We start from the raw sequence: 26,309 nt of genomic DNA, 5'->3' as shown, positions 1-26,309 counted from the left end.
GCACATGGATTGGAGAAACCTTTTGAAAGTAATAATTCTGTTACAGTGGTCTCCTCATCAAATGAAGAAAAAACTATTGCTACCAACTCACAAGAAATCGTGACATCTCAAGCTGTAGGGCCTTTGAAAGGTCCATCACTGGGACCTGGTCATCCCCCAGCACAGCAACAGCCCACACCAGGAATGGCCAAGCCACCTGGCCCACCGGGACAAAGAATGGGAGCACCAAGGATGGGAGGGCCGTGGGTGGGGGGCCCAAGAATGGCAGGACCAAGAATGGCTGGACCAAGACATCCAGGACCACAGAAACCCCCTGAACCAGCTCCATTTTCTGGCTTTATGTCTATGTTTTCTACCCCAAATGCCCCAAGTAAATCATCAAGTGTTGGTGGATTTTTTTCAAGTTCACCTGGTTCACTTTTTGGATCATCACCTGCTCCTCGTCAGCCACAACAACAACAACAACAACAACAACAACAACAACAACAACAACAACAGAAAAGCTCATTTTTTGGACTCCCAAGTAGCATTGCTACAGAATCCCTTACCAGTGACCTGTTTGGTATATTCAAAGGTCCTGAAACAACAAAAACTGAGGAACATCAGCCGTCTGGTACAGAGTCCGGCCAAGGGGATTCTTCTGTAAAGGTACCTGTCTCTGAGAGCACTGAAAAGACAGATACAGAGAAGACACCTTCATCTGGAGATGGAAATGTTAAAAGCAGTGAGGATTCTGAGGTTCCTGAAAAGGGATTAATAGAGGAGGCAGAACGAACAGACAAAGCAGAGGTAGAAGAAAGCCCTCTGACTCAATCTACCATGAAAACTGCTTTCCCCGAGGTAGAAGCAGGGAACAATGAGCATGCTGAGAATTTAGAGGGACCAGCTCTTGCAGTGCCTAACAAAGCTGCATCACCTCCACCTTCTGAAACCAAGGGCATATTTGAAATACCAGGTCTGACTGCCCCTAAATTTGGCTTTATGTCTGTAGCTACTGAAGGAACATCATCCATTGGATCCCTGTTCTCCACCTCTCCACATTCAGCCACTGGTGCAAAGACACCACAGCCTCAGCAGACAGATGGTGGTCTCTTTTCTGGTTTTAAAAACCTTTCAGCTGGTATTTTCCAGGATGAAAAGCCAACTGGAAAGGATGAACCATCATCTGCCTCATCTGTGTTTGGCATGAAACTTGGTGCGATGTTTGGGAGCCCTGACCCTTCCAAGGCTGAATCCACTTCATCAGTGGTCACAGCCCAGCCTCAGTCCCAAAGTTCAGAACCTGCTGATGAATTTTGTGAGCCAGAGTCTGAGAAACTTTCCCCAAGTTCTGGAGAAACTGAAAGTGCAGATGCCAGTGATATGGACAGACCAACAGAAACTTCAAAAACAGGAAGCTGTGACACTTTAGTACAATTACCGCAGTCTGGCCTCGCCTCTCACTCAGTTTCCCTAGCAGAAGATTTTGATAAACCCCAGTTAAATATCAGCCCATGTGAGGTAGATAGGAGTGTAGTTGACCCACCTGACACCATGCATGCAGATTTGGACACAGAGCAACCAAAGGACTTGTTGACAAAGGAAGCTGCGAAAAGGCTAGTACAATTTTCATGATAAATGTTATTGTTCATTTATCATACTGATGTAGACAAATGTATAGCTCCTTTCCTGCTCCTCTTGTCCTTTTTTAGACTACATTTGATATTAGTGTATTTATCTTTTTTCCCTTTTCCATCCCACAGCTTAATTTTATCCTAAATCCTAAACATACTTTTAGATTTAGACATTTTTAGATTTAGTTAAACCAAACAAAATTCTTCTTTACAACATACAGCCATTAGTGCCAACCATTTCATGAAAACCTGTACATTTTATGTTCAAAACCATAGGAAAGGAAATGATCACGTATGCTTCAAAGGTGCTCACCATTGTATAAATGTGCTGGAGTTATTTTGTACTTACAGTACATCAGTAATAGCTTTCCTGACAGTGATGGAAGTGCAATGAATGAAGAAACTGATGGAGTTTATTCATTAGCTCTTCACTTGTGTGTCCCCTGCAGCTCTCTGAATTATTCTCCAAGCCTCAGCCAATTTGTTTATATGAATCAAACTCTGGTCGATTTATGATGGTGTGGCAGCGCACACCATGCAGGCAGGCTGGACACTGGAATAAAAGGAACAGTGAGAAGGAATTTGGCCTTCACCCAAGTCAAAGTAAATCATGCCAGTTAAAGCAGAGAGCCACTTTCCTTGTTAGCAGTCTCAATCATCCAGCAGCCACATAGTACTCTCACAGTCAGCCACTTTGTTTTTTTTTATCGGACAGGTTAAGTGCATGCCCACTGCTCTGATAGAGATTTTAATCTTTCAGTTTAAATCTTATTAATAAATTGAAGAATTATGAATAATGTCGATTCTATGGTATATACATTAAAAGATCCTGTAAATATTCTCTAATAGAAGCAGGTGAATTAAAAAGGTAATTTCTTAATTCTATTTATTCTTTATTCTAAAACTGTAATTATCAACAAGCTGTTACTGCCTTAAACTTAGAGTATGACCACCCAGCTTTGCGAATGCTGTGGACTTGCTGATGGAAGCCCTCTCTTGACATGGGCTGCATTCAGCCTCAGTCATTCATCTTACCTGACTTAGCCCTGTTATAGTTTTCCTTGTTTTGTGCTCCATCCAACCTCCATTCAAAATTAAACCTCAGTATTTGAATCAAAGTAAAGAAAAATTCATTTTCTTGTATAATAATGTTTGTGTCATCTGTGTTTTGGAAAAATGCATGCATTTCAAATTGTAGTTTCCTAAATATTCTATTTTGGAATACAACTTTTCAATTCCACAGTAGTCCGTTAACTACACATTGCTTTTCCAAATCACTAGCATACTCTAAACAACAATCTCATTCTCCTATAGTCCACCGGACAGCAGTCGCTTTGATTCATCAGGCAACCTCAGCCCAGCCAGCTCCCAGTTCAGCTCTGAGCCTGAGGAGCGCCGAGATCCCAGCGGCCCTCGTCCTTCTCTCAATAGCCAGCCATCTAACTGGAATGTAGAAGAGGAGGAGGAGGTTGAAAAAGAGCTGCATCCACTACCTGAGCCTGGCTCCAACAAAGATTTGAAGGACTCTTCAGTCATCCTGCCCAAACCATTGTTGGACAACCATAATAACAAGACTAAAATCTGGTATGTAAAAAAAAAAATTAATTAAATAAATTAATTAATTAAAAATGAAATGAAATGAAATTTAATTTAAAAGTTGACATCTAGGTTTGGATGATTAACTCAGAAAATGTCATTTTAAGAATGGTGCTGTGTGTTTTTGTATTCCACTGAACACAATCTTTGAGTTAGCTTGTGGGAAGACAAACTTGTGGGTGCACCCGCAACTCCTACTGGATGTAGACAAAGCCTGCAGTGAAGCTCTTTAGTGTTAGGTGAAAAGAGGCAACTGACATCTCCATGTGTATCACATGAGAGAAAGAGAGTAATTAGGTAGCACTGACAAGGAACTGGCAATTCTTAATGTGGAAGAAAGGCTCAGAGCAGGCTCATCTTTATGTGATGTCTTTGAATGGATAACAGTTTTTGCTTGCTTACTGGCCATTAAAAGATCCCATCATAATAAGTTTTAAATGTAAGAAATGGGTGACAAATTCCTGAGTCCTAGTTTTGTCTAGAAATACATTTTAAAGCTGAGGCTAATATGAGATGAGAGTCAGAGTTAGTCTGATTTGACCAACTGTTCATGAAAGTGTTTTAAGATAAAAATGTGTGAATCCATCCTTTGACCGCAAGATTCGGGGCATTGATTTAATTTTGATATTGATTTATGCCTGCCATCTTTTTGAAATTTGACCTTTTGAACTGGATAATCTTTTATCTTTCTCAGTTTCTTCGAAGATGGCCCTCCACCCTGTTCACCATCCAAAGTTCGCTGGCTGAAAGCGTACAACAAAGTCAGAGTACAGCTCCTTGAGGTAGAAAGAATCACTCTCTCTTTGTCTGTTTCTCTTTCTTACACAGTCTCACACACACACACACACACACACACACACACACACACAGTGTTTATCACACATATACCTTCTTAGCTTGTACACTATACTCTATCCATCATGGAAGTCTAGTCCTTAAGCACGCAAAGAAATCACATCAAGTCAGTAAAATCCCATACACAGATTCAGGCACATGAACATTATTGTGTGTGTGTGTGTGTGTGTGTGTGTGTGTGTGTGTGTGTGTGTGTGTGTCTCTCTCTCTCTCTCTCTCTCTCTCTCTCTCTCTCTCTCTCTCTCTCTCTCTCTCTCTCTCTCTCTCTCTCTCATGCAATGATACTTTGTCTCCCTCTTTTCCCCTATGGGTTGGTTGAGTTTCCAGTCATGTCACAGCAATTTGCACCAATTTTGTGCTGCTTAAATGTTTCCACTTTGATCTGGAAAACCCCTTTTCAGCTTCAGTTTCTTCAGTTCCATCTATCACACTGTTGTTGCATGAAGTTTGTAGCTGCAAGATGTGTTACTTTGAGTTAAAGCGATTCCTCAAATTATGGCACCAACTACTTCAGGGTGGGTTACAGTTGACTGTGGTGTTGGGGTCTGTGTAAGTATTCCGTCCCAAGGACTTAAAGGGAAACCGGGAGATAAAACCTTGCATATACACATCATGGCACACTCTGAGGACACTGCATTGACTTATACCCCAACTATAAGCGCTACATGCTCAACTGCCAACCTTACTTTAATTCTATCCTAGTTGTAATACTAAATTTAACCCTAAAACCAAGCCGTAACCTTAAGATAATTGCTTGCTGTAACCACAGTTTTGTCCCCGGATAGAAGATGAGTCGTCACAGTGTGATTAGTATACACACACACTCACACATGCCACTATAAGCCAGGCGTTGATCACATACTGTTTTAACACTCAGAGTTACACCCACTGCCCCTCTTGTCGGCTCCTCTTGGTGTGACTGGTCTTATCTATTTATCTCTAATCACCTTGGAGTCCAGACCTGTGTCTCCTTGTTTTCTTTGGACTCTCACACCTTTTTTCACACTTGAAAATCCACTCATGTCCATTTTGGTTTCAAATTAGAATCTGTTGAGAAGGGCATTGTTTGTCATGGAGCAGAAAGAAACAAATGATACACTCAGAGGAATTAAATCACAAGAGTGCCTGGCAGGAGTGAGACTGCTGACTAGGAAACATGGACTGACAAATGACAAGTTTAATTCAGTCAGGCCACAATGGATGGGGGGCAAGTGGGTTCAAGGCCCCATGTTAACAAGCATCCACCTGACTTGTGTCCTTGAGCAAGACACAAACCCTATTGTGCAGTGCCTGACCATGTAATCTGAGAGAGAAATGAAAATTTCCCCACAGGGACCAATAAAGTGTGAAATTATTTATGAGTCAGCTCTCACACAACTCCTTGTTTGTTCACACAATAAACCCGGTGGGCTGTCTTTCATGAATCCCATCCCTCTTTTTGAATAATCCTTCTCAAGAGGCGAATATCAGGGCACCTTCAAAAAGTAGCTGCTTTTTTATGAGACAGGATTACAGAAATGACAGTGTGAAGAATGAAAGCAGCTCCCGGTGGACCTGTTTGACTGGGTTACAAGCTACAGTAGAAGTGCAGCTGATAGACTTGTTGAAATTGACCTGTTACACCTAGAACATATTATATTATATTATATTATATTATATTATATTATATTATATTATATTATATTATATTATATTACAAGAGCTGCAATGATTAATCGATTAGTTGCCCAAAATTAGATTGATCAGCAAATATTTTGATGATTGATTAATCAGTTTGAGTAATTTTTTAAGAAAAAAAGGGATTTTAGGGCAGTCCCATATTGGGCTGTAAAATATCTAAGAAAGTCTTGGAAAATTATACCAATAGTAGCTGAAATTAATATAATCACAGCAGATTTGATCTAAAGTAGGAGAAGTTCACAAATAGTAGCTAGAGGGAGAGAGACTGAAACTTTGGCATGGCACTTTATCATGAACAGATGAAAACAGAAGACAAAAGTGTAGGGCCTGGTTTCATAAGAGCATCTTAATGCTAAGAAAAGGCACTATTAAAGTTCCATTATGGTAAGTATAGGATCAAGTATTTTCAAGCAATTGCAAAACACTATTTTCTCTTAATGAATATTCAAATTTCAGCAGCAGACAACGTTTTTTGTTACAGTCCATTGCTTTCTAGACATACACAAGACATCTCTTGATTAGCTCAGCATCAGGTCTTAGTTAGCAGCAATCACTCAAATCAGCTCCAGGCTCTTAGCAACAGTATTTACACAAACTGCTTTCAGAAACAAGATACTTTCTGTCAGGGAATATAACAATGGTCATACCATTAGGATTAGGTTGTTATAAAGGAAAACACAGGCTGTGTGAATTTCCTTAGATTTTTTGGACATCAACAGTTTTTGGAAATTCAAATTATTGCTGCTTAGTGGGGCTGGTTGATACCAACAGAACAAAGAGACTTAAAAGAAGACCACCAGCTCCTTACAGGGGAGGGTGCCTCTTCTGCTGTTGCTGGTCACTTCAGCACAGATCTGAGAGAATAATTAGTTCCTCCAGTCCTGAGCTGCTTATCAACGATAGATCATTTTCTTAAATGCTACCTTTTGATCTTGTTCAAGACCTGGAGAGGAAGGTACGAGAGATCGCCCACCTTTCACGACCAATTACACAAGCGTTCTGCTGTTTGATGCTCATTAGCCTGTGCTCTCAGGAGTGCAGTTTGGAGGATGTGTGTGTATGTATGTGTGTGTGCATGTTGTTAGCGTGCACAAGCTTTTTACAGTTTGGTGATCAAGTGAAGCTAATCAATGTGATGTTTTAGGTCAAGGTTCTGTTTGATATGGGGGAGCGGTAATGATCAGTCATCAGAGAGAAGATGTGACTGGAACAACAACGGATTTAAGGCTTTCTGTGTTTCGTTGTGAAGCATATCCAAAGTATATTTTAAAATATAGTCACTGAAATGCTTTTGAGAGAATTATAGTATGTAATTTAGACATCTAAATTACATGCTTAACTCACATCAGGGATGAGGAACCTTTTTCCTCTCAAGGGCCATGCTGAATTACCGAACACATATATTACACTAACCTGTCATGAGATGGCTGGAACTGCTTGGAACTAAGTCTGTTCAAGAGTCAGTTTTGAAAAGACATGCTCACAGTAGTTGGTTTTCCCAAACAGAGATGCAAACTTCAGTCTCCTCAGATGTATGTACAGCTTTCAGAACTCGAGCAGAAGGATGTTGTTGTACTTTGCTTCAAGCTTGTCGTTGCTTTGCAGCATGGTGATTTTGTGTGTCAGGCAAGTTATCACTGTCATTTATACAGTAACTATCCAGACTTTTCCAGACTTACAGCAGACTTTTTTTTTGATATTTTCTTTTTATTTGGAAAAGCAAATATTGACATTTTCATTTACAACATTTCAATCCTTCCCTGGACCCCTAAAGTATCTTTTCCTTTGGTTTGCCCCCCTCCCCCAAATCCCCCTTGATGATTGGATGGGGGTGATTCCAGAAAGACCAAGTGTCTTTTCCATGCTGCTCTTCCAAGATATTCAGTGAACAGAACCAGGGGAGCTCACATCCTAAGGCCTCTCAGTTTCACACACAGTGAAAACAAATAAAAAACAAATCTTAAGTAGAATTCTTATTCAAGGAGTACACACAAAAGTATTTTAAATGAAGAATGGATTGTCACAAAGTACAAATAGACTCAAGTGAAATCAGATCTTACAGGTTTTGTGTACTCAGTCCATTCGGACCAAATCCGATAGAACTTTTCTCTTTGTACTCTTAGGGAAAATGACAGTTTTTCCATAATGTAATTTTCCCGTACTATATCCATCCATTCCTTGATGGTGGGTGGTTCTACCTTAAGCCATTTTCTTGTGATAGTTTTTTTACTAGCTGCCAATAGTACAAAAAGCAATTTTCTATCATTCTTGTTCCAATTGTAAAAGTCAGTGTCTCCGACATACATAGATTCATAGTTGAAGGTAATATTCCTCCCCATTACATTTGTTATATGTTTATGGATTTCTTCCCAAAATTCTCTGATAACCTGGCAGTCCCAGAAAAAATGGAAGTGATTGGCTCCACTAGTGCCACATAGTCTCCAACAAAAGTCACCATTACCCTGATGTTCAATTCAATTCAATTCAATTTATTTGTATAGCGCCAAATCACAACAGAAGTTGTCTCAGGACACTTTCCATATAGAGCTGGTACAGACCAAGCTCTTTTATCTACAAAGAAACCAACAATTCAAAACAACAATTGTTGTTTCTGAATGGGTGTGATAAAAAATCTTACAATATTCTTCCAACAAAACTTATGCCATATGTTTGACCCTGTTGACCTCCACTGTAGCTGACTTCTTTCCCAACTCCCAACTCTGTGTGCGGAATCCAATTTTGGATTTAGTCGAATATTAAAGTCTCCGCTGCATAATAAAATCCCTTGACTTTTTGTTGCCATTAATTCAAATAGATCTTTATAGACAGGTCAATCGCTACCAGGAGGGATATGCACATTAATGAGACTTGTCACTGTTCCCTCTATTTTACCTGTAATTATAACAGATCTACCTTCCTTATCCTTATAATCAGAGATATGTTCATAATTGAATGCACTGGATCAGAACTGCCACTCTCCCCGAATCATGTGAAGAAAAAAAAAATCATGTTTAAAACCCATTTTATTTAATTTAGCGTGCTCTGAGCCATCTCCCTGCAAGAGTGCTATGTGGATTTTATCCCTGTTTAGTCTTGACAATATTTTCTACCTCTTAATTGGGTTGAGTACTTTACATTATGTGTGACCACTTTTATAGATCTGTTTCACATCTAAGTGATTAACCTCCCTATTTCTTTCATTGACCTGGTAAGCCCCCCCCCCCCGCAATAACCCACAGAGAGTGAACAATTCAACAGTGAACAAACGAAAGGAATAAAATAGAAATCAACATAAATTGTCCCAATGTGGGGGTCCAAATGCTTGACCCTGTTGAGCTACAGTAGGCAGCTCTAAGGGGAAAACCCTACTCCTGTTGTCAGTGAAAGGGGCCCCTGTCTGTGGTAGCAGCACTTCGAGAAAGCGTACCCTAAACGAGCCATCTAATTATTCAACTGATATTATGTGCCTGTCCCTAGTTCTCGTAACATTCTCGTAACATTAATGTCCAAGAGATTTGTCCATCAACTCACCCATTATAGGGCTGGGCCAGCTCAGACCATTCTCCAAGAGAGATGGGAGGGTAAAAAAAAAAAACATTAAATGTAATCCTATGAATAAAAATGAAAAAGGTAGGCACAGCCAGGTGTAAATTTAGCCATATGAACTTGCTGATATTAGGCGGAGAATGTCGGTGACGTTCTCCTGAAGGTTCAGAGTTTTTTCCTTGTAGCTTGGAGCAGTGTAGCCTCTGGTGACTCCAGGTGGTCCAGGTTTATTTGGTTCCCTTGCCAAGTAAATCCTTTACCATACCTTATGGATCACTGACTCCTTTGTTTTGAAGCTTGAAAACTTCACGACGATAGAGCAAGGCGGCGCGGCCTCCAGTGGCTGCGGGCCCAGGGAGCGGTGTGCTCTTTCGATCTGCAGGTTGTGCATGTCTTCGGATAAGCCGAGTCCATCACGTAACAGCTTCTCCATGAATACACTCACTGTTGGTTACTCCTTCTCCGACACCTCTGGGACCCCATAAATCCTTACATTTTCACGTCTGAAGCGACTCTCCAAGTCCATTAGTTTGTCCTCTAGCTTCATATGTAGATTTAGCATCTCCGTGACAACTTCCTCCACGTTTTGAATCCCCTCTTCCGCCTTCTCGATTCTTCCCTCTGCTTCGCCTGGCATTCACTTTCACCATTTGTCTTTGATTGACTCTAGCTGTTCTCTATTTTCCTGGCAAAACCCTCGCAGTTCTTTCAGGATTAATTCAAGGTCAGCCATGTCTCTGTCTCGCCTAGGGATGGGAATTGATAAGAATTTAACAATTCCGATTCCATTATTGATTTTGCTTATCAATCCGATTCCTTATCGATTGTCTTATCGATTCTCATTGGGTGAGATATAAAAGAGTACAAATGGGTTTGTTTGCATTAACTGTCTTTTATATTTTCATCTCTGCACAGAAAATATAACATATGCAGTATGTACAAATGATGTGTGACGTAACCTCAGAACAAACCTAAAAAGTAGGTGAGCTACTTCTCAGAGTAGGAATGAATGAAGCAGAACTACACTGGTTAAAATAACAACATGCAACTCTGACAGAACAGATTTCTGATTTTCTGATTTTGAACAGATCCGCCAGATAAAATGCAACGAATGAACCTCCCGAAATTCAGGGGCATCTACAGTGGCAAAAGGGTGCAAACATTTCACCACAAATCTAGTGATCGCTCTGTGACATTCCTTTATCCTCGTCTCGGTCATTTTATTCTGCCCTGCCTCAGTGAAAGGAGTGGATAGAGGTGTGCGAGACCTGCCGGTGCCCGCTGCAGCCTCTGAGCCAGCCTGACTCTGGCAGTCATCGTCATCTAAATTTGTTGGAAGGACATGGAGATGATTCATATGGCGAAAGCAGTTTACACAGTGAAATGGCGCTAACCTTAACACAACAGACACGGCGTGTAAGACTTCAACATTACCTTCGGCACTAATAACAGATGACGCCCTGGTGTTTGCTCTGCCGCTAGATTCACAAGCATCGCTAAGTAGTGTATCAAACACGTGACATTCCTGCAAATGAATTGCATGCTATGTGGACAAATGTTTTAGCATGTTGGAGGTTTTTCCCCCCTTTGAAAAAATGGAAACTTTTCGCGTGAAATGTAGCCATACTTTGGAGCGTTTCTGCCTCGACGCCATATCGGCTACGTTCTAAACCAAAACAATGCAGCATGTGTGACATTATCGCGCATGTGCAAGACAGGTGGAGTTGATAAGCAGAATCATTAACCAGGCAGGCTAACGATTCCAAGGAATTGAGCTACTGGGAGCCAGTTCTCAAAAAGAACCGGTTCTCGATTCCCATCCCTAGTCTCACCTCACCGATTGCTGGCATACACTGCTAATGGTTTCCTTCGCTGTCAGGTAGACAACTGACCCCTATTCTTAATGTTTTTAGTTGGAATGATTTTCTTCATTTATATTGGAGTATTTCTCTAATTACTTCGGCTCGATCAGGGAGCTCCCTCACTATCCGTCCATCTTGGTGATGTTCCGACCGGAAGTCTTTTTCAGCATTTTCAATATACTGTACAGTGTGTCTCTTAATAAATCTGTTTGCATTCCTTGCCACCCTTGAAGCCATCCATCCGTCCATCTTTGAGTCGGTTGTCCTGGTCAGTGTCACAGCCGCATTTTTTATTGAGATACTCAGCATTAGTGCACACCATGCTTATTACTTCACTTTTTGAAAAAGTAGATAAACTTAATTTTTTCCCTGAAGTGTTTTTCTTTCTTTCTTTCTTTCTTTCTTTCTTTCTTTCTTTCTTTCTTTCTTTCTTTCTTTCTTCTTCTTCTTAAAGTTAATTTGTATGCATCTAGCTCAACTGCATGTCTGTTTCTTTGCTGAAATCTTTTCAGAAATGACTTAATTATTCTTGAATGAGGCTAAAGATCTGACTCTTCAGCATAAGGAACAATGAGCGTGCCTTTCCTCCACGTGTAGGCATCAAACATTACAAGGTTGTGTAATGTTGCTAGCATTCTTCTAAAATGACATACAGAAAAATAAATACCAGCATTACTGAAGTGGTGAAGATGGAGGATAGATCCAGGTTTCATCCACTGGTCAGCAGTTATAAAGACAAAAATAGTCTTTTTATCTCTAGGAAGTATTGTACCATGGCAACTATGTCACATTTCTATGGAAACACAACCTTACATTTGTTTATGATTCGGGCCACACTGCTGCAGCCGGTGTGTGTGCTTACAGTGAAATAGTCCATACTGCCATAAAACATGCTCAAGCTTTTGCTCCATATTGAATTCAGAAACTGCATTGAAGTACAGACTGTCTGTGCAGACATTTAAGACTGTAACACTGACTTAAATGTGAAAGCCGTGATTGGTTATGCTGCTGCTTTTGTGATATTTTGATTGTTGGACAAAGGTTACATTTTACTGATCCCACTCTCATCCAAACACATTTCAGTACCAAGGGGCTTCCTTTAAATGCCTTGGTAAAGAGAACCGCAATAATAAATTTTTTAAAGCAGGGAGGGTGAATGAATGAGCCACATTGCACTGCCATGTTCTACAGTTGCCCAGAACAGACAAACCAAACACAGGTGACAACACAAGAGAGGGCCTTTCACGTGTTTCATGTTCACCACAGCCATCAGAATCAGAATCAGGTTTATTATCGCCAAGTCTTCACAAGAAAAAACAAGGAATATGACTTAGGAAAAACCCTTCACATTCTCCAGCACCTGGTGGAGGGTGAGGCAAGGAGTGTTCAGGTGGTTGCAGTCTGCAAGCTCACTGCTAGATGCCACTAAATCCTACATGCTGGTTCTTAAAGTGGCAAACTAAAATAGCAAGCTTTTGATTTGGCTCCTCGGTGTAACCCAATCCACTGAATCCACTGGCTGAAGCTGAGACACACACACACACACACACACACACACACACACACACACACACACACACACACACATAAAAAGAAATAAAAGTAAGAACAGAAGAGTTGTGTTATGTAGTGTATTTTTTTCTAACAGATATTTGATGATGATATGTATTCACTGAAGAAATAGAGTATAATGTTATAATCAATGGTAGCGAATAACTGAACTGAAGGTGATTGATTTATTGAGCCTGATATTATAGTAGCTCTGATGAAGATGTAATACTGTGATAATACCGCCCTGCCCTCAGAATGACACCTGGCCAAAGCTGATTCACTGAGCGTGAATCTGTGATACACTGTGACAGAAGGCGGAGTGATCATGGATATATGACAGAAGAACAATGCTCATAGTCTGAGATTTTGAGATCCACCTCGTGGCCTTGCAGGTGTTCTGGCAGCTGCTACTCTGTGCGACCTAACATAACCTCGCTGTCCTAAAGTAACCTTAGAGCATATATTTTTTATAATTGTGTGTTCTATTATAACTATCATGGTTTTGATATAATCCTACAGAGCACTTAATGACAATACTACTCTATATTATGTTCCTATTACTCTTTATTATTCCCTTTTAAACTAACTAACTGTCTAGAGTTGATAAAACTTTTTTTTTAGAGATCAGATAACCCGAAGCAGAAACATAACAGTGAAACCTGAAAGGAAAAAAGGCATGTCCTGCTGAGTCAGCATTAAGATAAGGAAGGAAAAGGGAAAACTAAGGCAGATCAGATTACCTAATGGTGCATCAAAACATAACTATTGGACAATACTTAAGAGGATGCCCCCAGAGGCGTGGCAAGCCCTGAGCTGAACTGTATAAAAAACATAGCGCAGACCACTGTAAATTGGAGTTTGGCAGGATTGCGTTTCTGAGCGTGTTCCCCTTTATTGCCGGCAATAAAGTATTTTGCTCCTTGGACTTCTGACTCCTGCAGATCTTTATTGGACACCTTTTTAAGAAGATTTTTCTGAAACAATTAGACAGCTGTTTCTGAGTGTTTTGGCCTGATTGTGGTTTGTGCATTTGGCCTTCACATTCCACGACAGTTACAAAAATAAAAAAGGTCTGTTGAAATTTTGTGATTCCTGCTGAGAGTTGCTAAAAATAAAAGCAAAGTTGATTGGAAACTTTGGTTGGTGTGGCAACAGCAGACCTCTCTGCTAAACACTCTGATTAGAAATTCCAAAGTTTAATTGAATGAAGCTGCAAAGTAATTACAGGGTAGTGGATAAATGAAAGGTTATTTTTAAGCCAGCCCCTGGCAAAAGAAAGATTGGTGTTATCAATAGCCCTGCACAACAATATGAGATAGAGCATGGGTTTGGTTTACATGACTCACTACTTCCTACATTTGTATTGAAATCAGCACTAGACATACGTCATGGTTTGCAAAACTGTACACTATAAATGATTGGAGAGACTAGATGTGCATTATCCAAACCTTTCACAGACATGATGTGGACCAAGCCGACAACATCCTGATTTATTATTCATTAGTTGAAGTAAGAGCAAGTAATCTGTGAGATTTCTCTTGATTTTCAGATCTCAGCCTTTCTGGGTGCTTTTGGGCCTTTTGTGGACTGCAGTAAAATCAGACCAGTTGTTGTTTGCTTTTCTTTGCTTTGGTCCAAATCAGTGTGATGAGATCATAAACTTGAAGGAATAAGATAGGAAGAGTTTGTTTATCCTTTTTGAAGGGGTGGAGGAAAGAGATGAAGAGAGCCATCAAAATCCAAGACAGACTGTTATCATGTCTCGATGTGTGGGTTCGCTGCTTTTGAATCAACAAATGTGAACACAATGCACGTTGTCCTTGTGCTTTTAAATGTTTATGTAAAGAGTGACAAAGCAGCACTCTTTGTCAACTTTTCATCTATTCCACAGCATCATGTTTTAGTTTTATGTTTTAATAGTTCTTTAGAGTTTTTCTGCCCCCTGAAATCAAACTTTCAATCAATCTGTAAAAAGTTTGTAGTTTGCGTTCACACAAGTACCAGTGGCTTGAGCTCATGTCATGTACAATGGAGCAGAAGTCTGGCAAGATTTTTATTGACAAAAGACAGTCGTCAAACGTTCCTCTGCTGTCTATGCTCAGTATGTATCAACACTCAGAATTTAACCCAAGTATATTGTATTGTAAAAGTTTCTCCCACTCAGTCATTACAGCCAGCAGTAAAGAAATTCTTACTTTTGTTACATGCAAAACACCACAAATACTGTTTTTCTTATATACGTTGTAAAGCCCCAATTCTGTCGGAACGGTATGCAAATAAAACCAGAATGCAGTCATTTGCAAACAAACTGTGTTAACAAAAAGTGTTTTTTTTACAAAATGTTCCTGAGTCCATGTAGTAACATCCTTTATCCAATCATGTGTTCACAAAGTGGTGAACCTCGCTCCATCCCTGCTTGTGAAAGACTGAGCCTTTCCAGGATGCCCTGAGGATGCGTTGGTGCAGTGGTTAGCGCTGACGCCTTAATGCAAAAAAGTTCTGGGTCCGGCTGGCTGGGGCTTCTTTGTGGAGTTTAGATGTTTCTCACCGTGTCTGCATTCATCTAGGTGCTCAGGCTTCCTTCCTCAGTCCAAAGATGTGATGGTTAGTTTAATTAGTGGCTCTTAATTGCCCAAAGGTGTGAATGTGAGTGGAAGTGGTTTGTCTCTATGTGTCAGCCCTGTGATGAACTGCTGACCACGCTGTACCCCGCCTTTCACCCAGTGTTATCAGTCTCCAGAGGATTAAGCAGTTATAGATAATGGATGGTTGTATGTCCCACAGATTCCCATCTTTGGGTCATGAAGTCGAATCCACAGTTTATTAATCCCTTCACACTGATTTCTATGTCATTTTTTTTCCCGCTGGGGACTACATAGAAACTGAGCCATTGCTAATAAACCATTCACTGACATCACAATGAGATTACAAGACAAACAGAAGAGGATTCAGGAAGTCACTGCACGCCGCTGCTGGACACCAAGAAATAACTGCAGCACATAACTCCCCAGAAAAAATCACAACCACAGCATCTAATTTTTTGCGAGAAAACAAACAAGCATATTTCCCAAAGTGTCAAACTATTCCTTTAAAAAAGGCTCCAGAGGGACTCAAGTAAAAAAAAGCATTGTAGCTGACTTACAAAAGTACAACTTAGTTGATATAGAAAATGATCTGACACAAAATCGAACGTATTAACATCAGTTAATACAGCGTGTGCTGAAGGAGGAGGTGGTCTGAGAGTGAAAAAAATCTTTCACTCCAGTGTGTTGATTCCTGTGTTTTGATTGCAGTGTTTCCTTTCAACCTTTCTAAGAGCACTTCAAAGCATTTATCTATCCATTAGGTCCTCTTGATAGAGACCTCACGGAAATCTTTGCCTGACCCTCAGCTCTTAGTGTGCAGTAGTGGGAGGCTGCAGCCCTGTGAATGTGTGTTTATCTCTGTATGATGACATATCAGCGAAGAGAAGAGAAAGGAGTCATTTCAAGATTTTAAGGAAGGGCTAAGATTTTGTGTTAAAGTGAAAGAAATTTAACTTTCCTTTGTTTAATGAGCACCTCAAAAGGAAGTCTTTATGGATTCCTTTATTGGTTTGGTGAATATACCATCATTAATTGTATATGAGCAGCCCTTTAAGGAGAGAAGATTGAAGGAATGAAAGGTTCCTGAAAGCTCATTCACCCTGTGGCCAGCTGCCATGATCCCCTGTAAAATAGGTTTGTGCTGCCTTTGTTGCTGTCTTTACCACAGAGATTCTGGGCTCTGTGCTCAAATGATTGGAAATCTGAATATTTTACCCTGCAGTATGTGGCAGCATAAAACCAAGATTCATGTCTGCGACTTTCCACTCATACAATTAAAGATAAACTCACCCAGTCCACAGTTTTTTGTTAATACATTTTATACTCCCCATTGCAGTAAGTGGCATGAAATTCTGAGAATATTGTGTTGGAGAGGTGAGAATAAAATATTTCACAACATTATTATATTTCAGACTCAACATTCTTATCTTTCAAGACTCTGAATAAATTCCCACTGCAAAAATCAATTCTTGCACATCAGTAATCAGTTTTTCTTTGCAGCATACTCGGTGCTGACAGAGCAGAGGACTATGTGCCACAAGTGTAGTGCAGTTCAGTATTCAAGTCAATTCAATTCAGTACTTTATTGCCACATACAGTTGATAGGAAATTGCCTTAGTGTGGCTCTTAAAAACAAATACACACATACGTAGAAAAAGTGTATCAAATAAGAACAGCATGAAAATTTGAGCATTCACACATACATAATATGATAAAGTCTTACATTTGATTGTGCGGCTACCTGCCTACTTTTACCTTAACCTCAAAGTAGCCTACGATTCAGCTGAAGCACGACATTCTACGGCCTTCTGTACCTTGCTGGCCAGGCGCTTGATCTTGCTTAACTGGAAGCAGGCCTTGCCTCCGTCCTATGACAGATGGAGTAAGGAAGTGCTATATAATCTAAAGTTAGAGAGGCTAAGGTTTTCTCTTAGAGGCTCCTTGAGGAAATTTGATAAAATTTTGAACCCCTTGCTTTCCATCATAGACTCTCTAGACATCATGCCTGACAAATCCTTTTGACTTACAGTATTACCACCTACCAATCCATACATCATATTTTGTGTTTTTGTGTTTCTTTCTCTTTTGTAATGTATTCGTCACCTGGAGACAGGTGGTGCCGGGGCTGGGACCTTAGGAAGGGAGGGTGCATTGGAAAAAATTGAAAATGAAAAATTGTTTTTCATTTGTCTTCACTTTGTAGAGACTTTGTTTTGTATTATTGATGCTCAATAAAACACATAAAAAATATATATATTCAACTAAATGAATAAAACATTGACTGGGGGGAAAAAAAAGTAGCCTACGATGCTGCTCAAGAGATAAAATCCTTTCAACCAGCCCCGTCTTCAGTGAAGGCAAACCTTTGGGGACATTTCAGAATTTTTGATCTTCCAGGAAAGAAGCACTCATGCGATGTTAACACATTCTCAGATCTAAATGACTGAATAGGTTGATTGCCATTGACAAACAATATGTAACACCATTGGAGAGGACTAGCGAGAAGTTATGTGAGGATCAAGGTCACAACAAAGGTCATGCCGGACCTTCATCCTCACGTAGTTAACATTATGAAGGCACTTGGTTAGGTTTGGTAAAAGTTAATGGGTTGAAATAACTCATGATGAATAATAAAATAATTGACCAATGACAGCTGGCATTAGAAAACCTCTTAGGGAGGTGGATGGTTCGGTCTCAGGGCGTGTTTCCTGTTTCCTGCTAACAGTCAATCTGCTTTCTTTTAACTGTGATCTCAGCATTTTTTGGGACCTAAACTAGCCTTCCATGGTCCACTAACCCTATAAAATGACTGTCACATTGGAGGATTCTGCAGCACGTGATTTTCATCCAGTATCAACTTTTAGTGTCAGTCTAGGAAGTGGTGTGTCCTGTCTGTACAGTGTGTAAAGCAGAAAGTAAGGGTGTGGTGATCAGGATGGTGATGTAGCACATCTGACTTCAATGTATAGTTCAAGTTGGACCACAGCCTAAATGACACATAACCATTGTCTTTCCCTAAACTTAACAGTTGAGCAGTTGCAATGTGCAGACATTGTAGGAACAAAGAATTCAGAATTTGCCTGTATTTTGCTGAATTGTCCAACATTCTCTCTTGGTTGATCTAACAATACGATAACTATAGGACTGGCAGTCATATCTAACAGTTTCAGAGGGCACTGATGTATGAGGTTGTGCCGCTGAAAGTGGCATCAGATCAGAAAATACTCAGTATGTGTCACAACACTTTGTTGTTTAGGTTCTAGGACTTGTTGAGTACACTGTATGCTACTCATCCCTTGTCCTTGGAAGTACTTCAGTGTCTCACACACACACACACACACACACACACACACACACACACACACACACACACACACACACACACATGCACGCATACACACATACATTCACACATGCAACCAAAGAAAGGCTGCAAGAGATGAGACCGCTGCTTGGACCACGCAGACATCAAAACGAGCTGCAGAACAGTACAGGAGGGGCAGTCAGAGAGGACTGTGAGAAGGAAGATGAGACGACGAGGGGTAGAAAAGAGAGCAGAGGGAGGACGGGGTGATGTTGCTCACAAGAGTCCAAAAACTCTTCAGGGGGTCATGATAGATACAATACAGACCCAGTTTCAAAACAGAACCTGTAGAGTTGAAGTTTCACCTTGCCGACGGTACCACACACACACATACACACACACACACACGTATTCTGGCCTATTAAACATACTATACATATTCTGTATCTGGAAGACAGCCTGTAAAATAACACACTGTACATCCAATATACTCTCACATAGAAAATTTGATTTTAATCACCAACGCTGTAGTTTAACCATTCTTGTGTTTACATAGAAGAACTGATGTATAATCAGCAGCTTATTTCTGCCCCCCCCAGTTTTGAAGAGCAGTTCACATTGCACACATGTTGGCTTATACATGTTGGATTTTCCAGGGAAATAGAATAAATCCAAATTAAAGGTTCTAGTGATAGTAGATCCTGTAGAGCTACTAAGCTGTATGCGCTGGATAGAAGGGTTTGAAAGTATACTTAGAGGGAGATGAAATATACAGGACATATAATTGAACAATGAAATGAATAAATAAAATGTGAAATTTTGTCATTATCTTTATAAATATTCAGAAAATATTATAGAGTTTGGTGCGAGTCAAAAAAGTCCAGTAGTTTTTTCTCAGAGAATAGTGACTAATGACCTCGGTGTTTCTGCAATCCTGGCTCTCTTTTCATGTTTTATCCCTTTTTGTTTCTTCTACCTCTGCATTTTTCGAGTTCTTTTAGTTTTTATGACTTGCCTGAACAAATAAAGCCAACCTAAAACTCACAGACCAACATGAAAGGCCTTGCTGGGCGATTGCCTTGTAGAAACACAAATACACACCTCTTTGTCTCCTTCCCCCTGCTTTCACAATTAACTCACCTTGCGTTCGGCTGTACAGTAGAAGTGTTCAAAGAAAAAAACATCTCTGATGAGTTTCAGGCGGTTTTACATTACAAACTTTGTTTACGCGTCACATGCAGTAGAGAGGGAAGAATACAGAGAGATGTGAAATAAGGGGAGATCAAGGGAAACATAGAGAAAGCAGCACAAATAAAGATAAAAACAGGAGAGCTGATGGAACAAGAATGATAACTCATTATCGACGGAGGGGACATGCAGAGATAATTGGATACGGAGCGAGCAGACCGCCTCCGAGACGCCTGTCCAGGGGCTCAGATGAAGTTGCATAAAAGAGACAAGTATTGAGAAATAATGGAGGCGTCAGGAAAGAATAAGTGATTAAGAAAATAGTGAAAATGTGGGGGAAAAAAATACTAACATACTGTGTTTTCCAAATGTCATATATTTAAGATTTCCTGTTATTCTACAATGGAATCTGTTCCAACTCAGAGGAACTGAAAGGCTTTGAGGAGAGAACCAACCTGCTGCACTGAGTTGAAGACGGGCTTTGTGGCATATTATGCAGATAGATTATTTAGCAGGTCATGAATATTCTGATTGTGATTGCAGTGATTCATAAACACGAGTCTTGCAGCTTCACTGCATTCTGATCCACTGAGGCTGCCATTGGTGGCTGGTTTATCTCCATCACTCAGATGTGAAGTGTTGAATTTCCAAACATCAACAATAAGTTTGGGAGGGGGGACCTTTTGGTTTCGGCGAGGCATGTAAACCGGATGAACTCAGGCAGCTTCCTTATCTACTGAGCTCTTCCTCAGATTCTCTAAGTCCTTATAAAGACTTTCTGCATTTTCCTGGTATCTTTTATTTCTTTTTCTTATTACTCTAGTAACAAGCAGGATCATTCTGATTATACGATGGTACCTCTAATCTATCTAGTTATTTTCACCTGACGGCTGCCTGTCATGTTGGTGTTCTAGAAAATGAACTGTCTTCCATTGCATTCTTTGCAGAGATTTATCCACTTAACATAAAGCTTTCTCTTATTGTTGCCTTGTAAATAGCTTTAAACATGTTAAAACAACCTTAGTTGTCACTGTGTGACATTACGTTATAGTCAGTCTCAATCCAAACACTTCTTCTTTGTGGTCACTTGCTGGTGGGACAAGTTTTTAGACAAAATCCAGTCAGCAGAATCCCTCTCTGTCATCAGAAATCACATGAAGACATGCCTCTTCTGACATTACTTACACACAAAATGCTATCTCTTGTCAATTACTTTGCACTTACGTGTTAAATCCATGCACCTGCAGCCTTGTGATACTTCTGCAGGTGGAATGAAATGAACACAATTGGTTGTACTCTAAGTTCAGTGTCATTGATCATCCTTATCATGATGTTTACACTGTATGAAATATTCAAACCCAGGCCTCCATAATTATTATGGCTGTACCACTTCATGAAATTCAGCCCAACAAATTTGGATCTTTGGAAACTTTGGGATCTCCAACGTTTGACTGCACAGCATGCTTTTATTAACATGTATAGGCTTTTTAAAGTCCTCAAAGGAGGTGACATTTAATCCGTAACAGGACCTTTCATTAGACAGAAAAACAACTATTTCTTATTATTCTGGGGATAGAATCACAGTTGCATTTTCTTTTGCTTTTTGCAAAGTCAAGAAATGAACCCAACATTATGAAATAAAAAGCTAAATGTACACAAGAGATCCAGGTATTCATATGGACAAATAATCACTGTAATTTATGTTATAAACTAAGGATAACTAAGGAGAGAGCAGAAAAAAACCTTGAAACAGCTGCTGAAAACAGTCCCTTTTATTCATCAACAGTTTTGTTCCTCAATTTAAGACTAAAGAACATCAATTGAAATGCTGTTGCTGTGTTTTGTTTTGTTTTTTAACATAAAACCACAAAAGCATCATCAAAAGATGATAAGAGGCATTAGCAAAAAAACAAAACAAAACAAAACAAAACAAAAAAACAATTTGGTCTCATTTCATTTAAAGCCAAACTATTTTACAGGTTTCTTGCCTTGATTATTGTATTTAGTGCAGAATGTGCAGGTGAGGGAATGAGAGCTGAAAGAAAGAGTCATGAAAGAAAAGAGAAATGGTATTAAGAGGAGAAGAAAGGATAAAGAGATAGAAGGACAAGTGGAGGGGAGGATTGGTTTGTATTTTTTTTGCGGTGATGACTCTGTTCAGCATGCTATCAGCGGCCCCTCTCAGAGGGGTTTGAGCCCATAACACTGCCGCTGCTTGACATTGGCTCAAAGTCACCAAGGAAATCAAGCCTGTTGGCGGTATGTGTACGTGTGTGTCTTACTGGTATTGCAGGGTCCTCGTTTATGCCCTGCAGGGCGCCAGTGTTGAATCAGATGTTTGGCTTCCCCTGAGCTGACTGTTTACAACAGTGACAGAACCTGGCTTTATGCAGGCGGTGTAGAAACACACACACACACACACACACACACACACACACACACACACACACACACACACACACACACACACATACACAGTCGTGTATACATAATTTATGGGAACATTACATAGACTTACATTCATTTCCTGGAGAGTTACCCTAACTATAACCAAAACCACTATTTGCCTAACCCTAACCTTAACCCAAGTCTTCATCCTAAAATTAAATGATTTACATTGTGGGGACCTGCATTTTGTCCCCATAAGGAGGGTGAGTCCCCACAATGTGACAGTGTAAAGAGATTTATGTCCCTACAACATAAGGAATATATGGTGCACACACACACACACACACACACACACACACACACACACACATCCTCACAACCTCACACATACACCTTGGCATCTATTATTTGGCCTGTTATCTGTCCATTCTCTCAGTTGGTTCATTCACAGTCTTTAAAAATCACAGGATGCAACCAGCAGAGGGGGGAAAGATAAATGTTAAACTTATACTCAAAGGATTATGTTCATCTGATTTGAACGCGTTAGATAAGAGCCTCAAGTGTCTGAGGGAGAATACATTTCTAAAACGAAAAACTAAGAAGGACAATTATTTTGTCTTGTTACGTATACCACATTTTAAATGCTCAAGGGGATGAAATTCATTCCAGTCAACAGCAGGATGTCAAATTTATTTATCTGCTCTGCCAGTCACTGCAGCGGATAACCATCAGTTTCTTTCCTATTCAAAAATGCTGTTTGTCTATTCAGTAAATGAAAGTGGCTGTTAAATTTTGTGGTTCACAGACAGTGCAGCTGGTGGATGAAAGGGTTCCTCTCTCGCTAACAACCAGTCTTGTGGGTGAGATGACTGCACTCATAGGGATTTTACAGCCTTTTATACAGAGGCTGTAATCGTGATTTCTGTTCTCCATGATGTCTAATGGAAAGATTCATAAAATACCTGAGAAGTGAAGAAGGAAACATATATTCTGCTGTATTTGCCTTGTCAGAAATGACTTTGTTACTCTGATACCAGTCGTGTGCAAAAAGTTTACATTGTGCGTTTACATATTTGGAAGTGTTCTCTCAGCCTGTGTGCACCGGGGAGCCCCAGATTGCATGTTAGTCAGTGGCACTTTTAATAGCTAACTTGTTTGTCCCTGCGATGCTTGGGCTCATTTTTTTCATTTCGGTAAATAAACTTGGCTTTTTAGAAAGTTGCCACAAGCATTTAGGCAGGCTGCCTTAGTTTGTGTCGGCAGAGAAAACAGTGTGCTTGTTGTTCTCTTTCTGAAACATGAAACAACCCAAGTAATATTATTTTACTTTTTACCACACCTAATTAGCTAATTACTGTAGCAGTTTAGATAATTGTTTTACTTTGGACTTTTTAAACCTGTGAAACTCGAGTTATGTGTCCTCATTACACTGTAGCAACGCTGTGTCTAGTGGTGTCTTAATACAATAGGTGTAATAATGTGCACTTTAGTAACCTGGTTACTCTTGGATATCTGCAACAACTCGATTAAATGTCCTGCAATTGAGAAACCCAGGTTACTAAATGGGAAAATAAATGTGACTAAGTGACTTTTTAATGGAGAACATGCGCATAGCAAAGACAGAAAAGGTATTGCTGTGAAAGCACTGCAGAGGAACAAAAGAAAATCAAAATAATTAAATGCAAATTCTGGCTAGACCTGAAAGTAAGTGCTGTCTCATTGCAGTCTATCCTCAGACTGCGCTGTTAGTCCAGTGCTCTGCAGCACCATATTAGGATTGTTTCTGTAAAATAAACTTTTAGCATACTTAAATTATTCCAGTATTGTTTCTAAAATATTGAGCCAGTAAAGAAGAACAGTAAATAAAATGCGTACGAATGTGTTCCCAGAAACTTGGTTTCCTGTGTGCATGTAAAGAGGTCGGTGGTGCTGGAGAGAAGATCCTGACTGATAGGAATTTTTCAAACTACAAAGATAAAACCCTGTCTTTGTAGGAGGAAGAGTGTGGTGTGAGAGGAGAGTGATGGTACATTATCTTTTACTCCTCTGAGCGTTGAACATTCTGCAAACAATCATGGCGCACACTTTCCAGCACTTACAACAAAGGCCTGTCAGAGAATTTGCAGTGCAGAGCCGTTTCCAGGAGCTATGAGGGCCTCGCCTCCATAATGGATGAATGACAACTAAAAGAAGGGCCGTAATCTTATCGCCTCCTCCTCATTAATCTTTTCCCACCCTGTCCCAGCATGATTTGAGCATCTACCATTTGCAAAAGACATTTTTCTTTGTCACATAATAACATGTGCTAACTGCATGACGATTTGCATTTTTCTGCTTTAAGTGTGTATTTTGTTCACTTTTATAATGGCTTTATTGCATGACAGCCTTTCACTGAACTCTCTGATCAGTGGAATAGTGTGTAATGTAGGGTGCAACCATAATAAATGTTAACATGAATCAGTTATGGTTTTAGTGGCAGTCATGCTTCTCCATGTCTCATAACAGCAGCATCATATTGGTTATTAGTACAATGAGCTTTGTCTTCAAGGCTGATTGCCTTGCCATGGGCCAAAGGCTGCATAGCCATGGGCCTTAGCTTTGATGCTCTATTGTACTAATAGCTTTTTAATGAAGCATACGTCACATCCCTGTCCAATTGCTCCAAAGCATTTTGTGCCTGTATCTCAGCCAAAACAAAGCGGATGCCTTCATGCTTCAAAGCAGACGTTTCCAGTGCAGAATAAAAAGTAGAATACATTATCATAATTTTGACATGAATTACATCGTTGGTGAGCCGATTGTACAGATGAGCACTCACCAACATTAAATTTGAGAGTAGGAGCCAATATACAGTATATTTATATGTAATTTCTGTTAGGCTGACATCTATTTGAAGCTTATAAGTAGAGGGTTTAAGAGGGTTTTCATAGTCTGTATAAAACATGGATGCAGTCTTCGTGATTTCACCCATAGGTTTCTGAAGAGCCATTGTGAAGCTCCGTCACAGTGGCTCCAGCTGTCACCATCTTGGCAGGGCCTGACTCCACCAAACTCCCAGCTAATTCAAAATGGACAAGAGATGGAGTGTGGGTGGTGCTGAGGCGAGCCAGCTGAAGCCTGGTTGCTGAAACGTAGCAGCTAGCTGTCACTTGAAGGCTGTAAACATGTCTAATTCTGCTGTAAAGGTGGGCATTTTGATATGGGGGTCTATCTAGGACCAGCCTCAAGTGGTCATTCTGATCATTTATAAGGGCAGAATGAGTATTTGTAGGTTGCAGTTTATAAACGAAACATTAAAAAAAGTTGAACTCAGTGGCTCTTGTTAGGTGCAGTTTACGATCCGTCACCTGGTCCTCAGGTTTTTGTAGAGTCTCATCATCACACCTTGCACACTGTTGCAATTGGTCGAACAGCAGAAAGTTGAATGTCAACTGTTTCCTAATTAATCAATCATCCCTACTTCAAGCTTTTCAAATGTGAGGCTTTGGTGTTTATCACTATAAACGGAATATCTTTAGCTATTGAGCTGAGGGTGGCTCAAATTAAGTGCTTTGAAGATCACTTCAGGCTCTGGAAACTTGTGATGTGTCCAAAACACAGATGAAACAAATATTTAATAGAAGGAAAAGAAAAAGAATAAGATGATTTCTCATGAAAATAATAAACAATAATCTGCTGCTTCATTTTTATAGCATAAAGGAATCAATGAAAATCCATGGCTGTCTGGCATTTTAGGACAAAGTCCTCAAACAGTCTAAAACTCTGTAGAGTGCTGTGACAAGTAGGTAATTAATCCATTAGTCAACCATTTGACAGTTAGTCAACAATGCTGATAACTAATGAGTCCTTAAAGCAGTTTATTAAACAAAAATCACAAATTCTCAGAAGTCAGGATTTCCTGCTTTTTTGTGTTATATCATAATTTGAATATCTTTGGGTTTTGAAGAAGTCACTTTGGGGGTTGTGGAAATTGTGATGGGCATTTTTACCTTCATGGATTAAATGGTAATTCACCGAAACAAAGATTTAATAATTACCTCTGTACAGCTTGCATTTGAAAATGGCCAGTGAGACTATTAAGTACAGTTAAAGCTGTGTTGTTATAGCCCTTAAAATATATTATGCATGGAGGGCATCTGCA

At 39.9% G+C, this 26,309-nt stretch overlaps 1 protein-coding gene across 1 annotated transcript in view; it reads left to right on the top strand.

Annotated features, from left to right (window-relative positions):
• LOC139332062 (protein unc-13 homolog B-like) overlaps positions 1–26,309 on the top strand; it is a 175,880-nt gene that overhangs the window by 66,719 nt on the left and 82,852 nt on the right. The window contains exons 9-10 of the mRNA XM_070963760.1: positions 2,928–3,197; positions 3,904–3,991. Of these exons, the coding sequence (XP_070819861.1) occupies positions 2,928–3,197; positions 3,904–3,991 (358 nt within the window). The remainder of the gene's footprint in view (positions 1–2,927; positions 3,198–3,903; positions 3,992–26,309) is intronic.

This window comes from Chaetodon trifascialis, chromosome 6 (assembly GCF_039877785.1).
Source record: "Chaetodon trifascialis isolate fChaTrf1 chromosome 6, fChaTrf1.hap1, whole genome shotgun sequence".
In the NCBI taxonomy this organism is placed as follows: domain Eukaryota; kingdom Metazoa; phylum Chordata; class Actinopteri; order Chaetodontiformes; family Chaetodontidae; genus Chaetodon; species Chaetodon trifascialis.
Note: the sequence above shows the minus strand (reverse complement) of the source record. Positions and strands in the feature narration are given on the sequence as shown.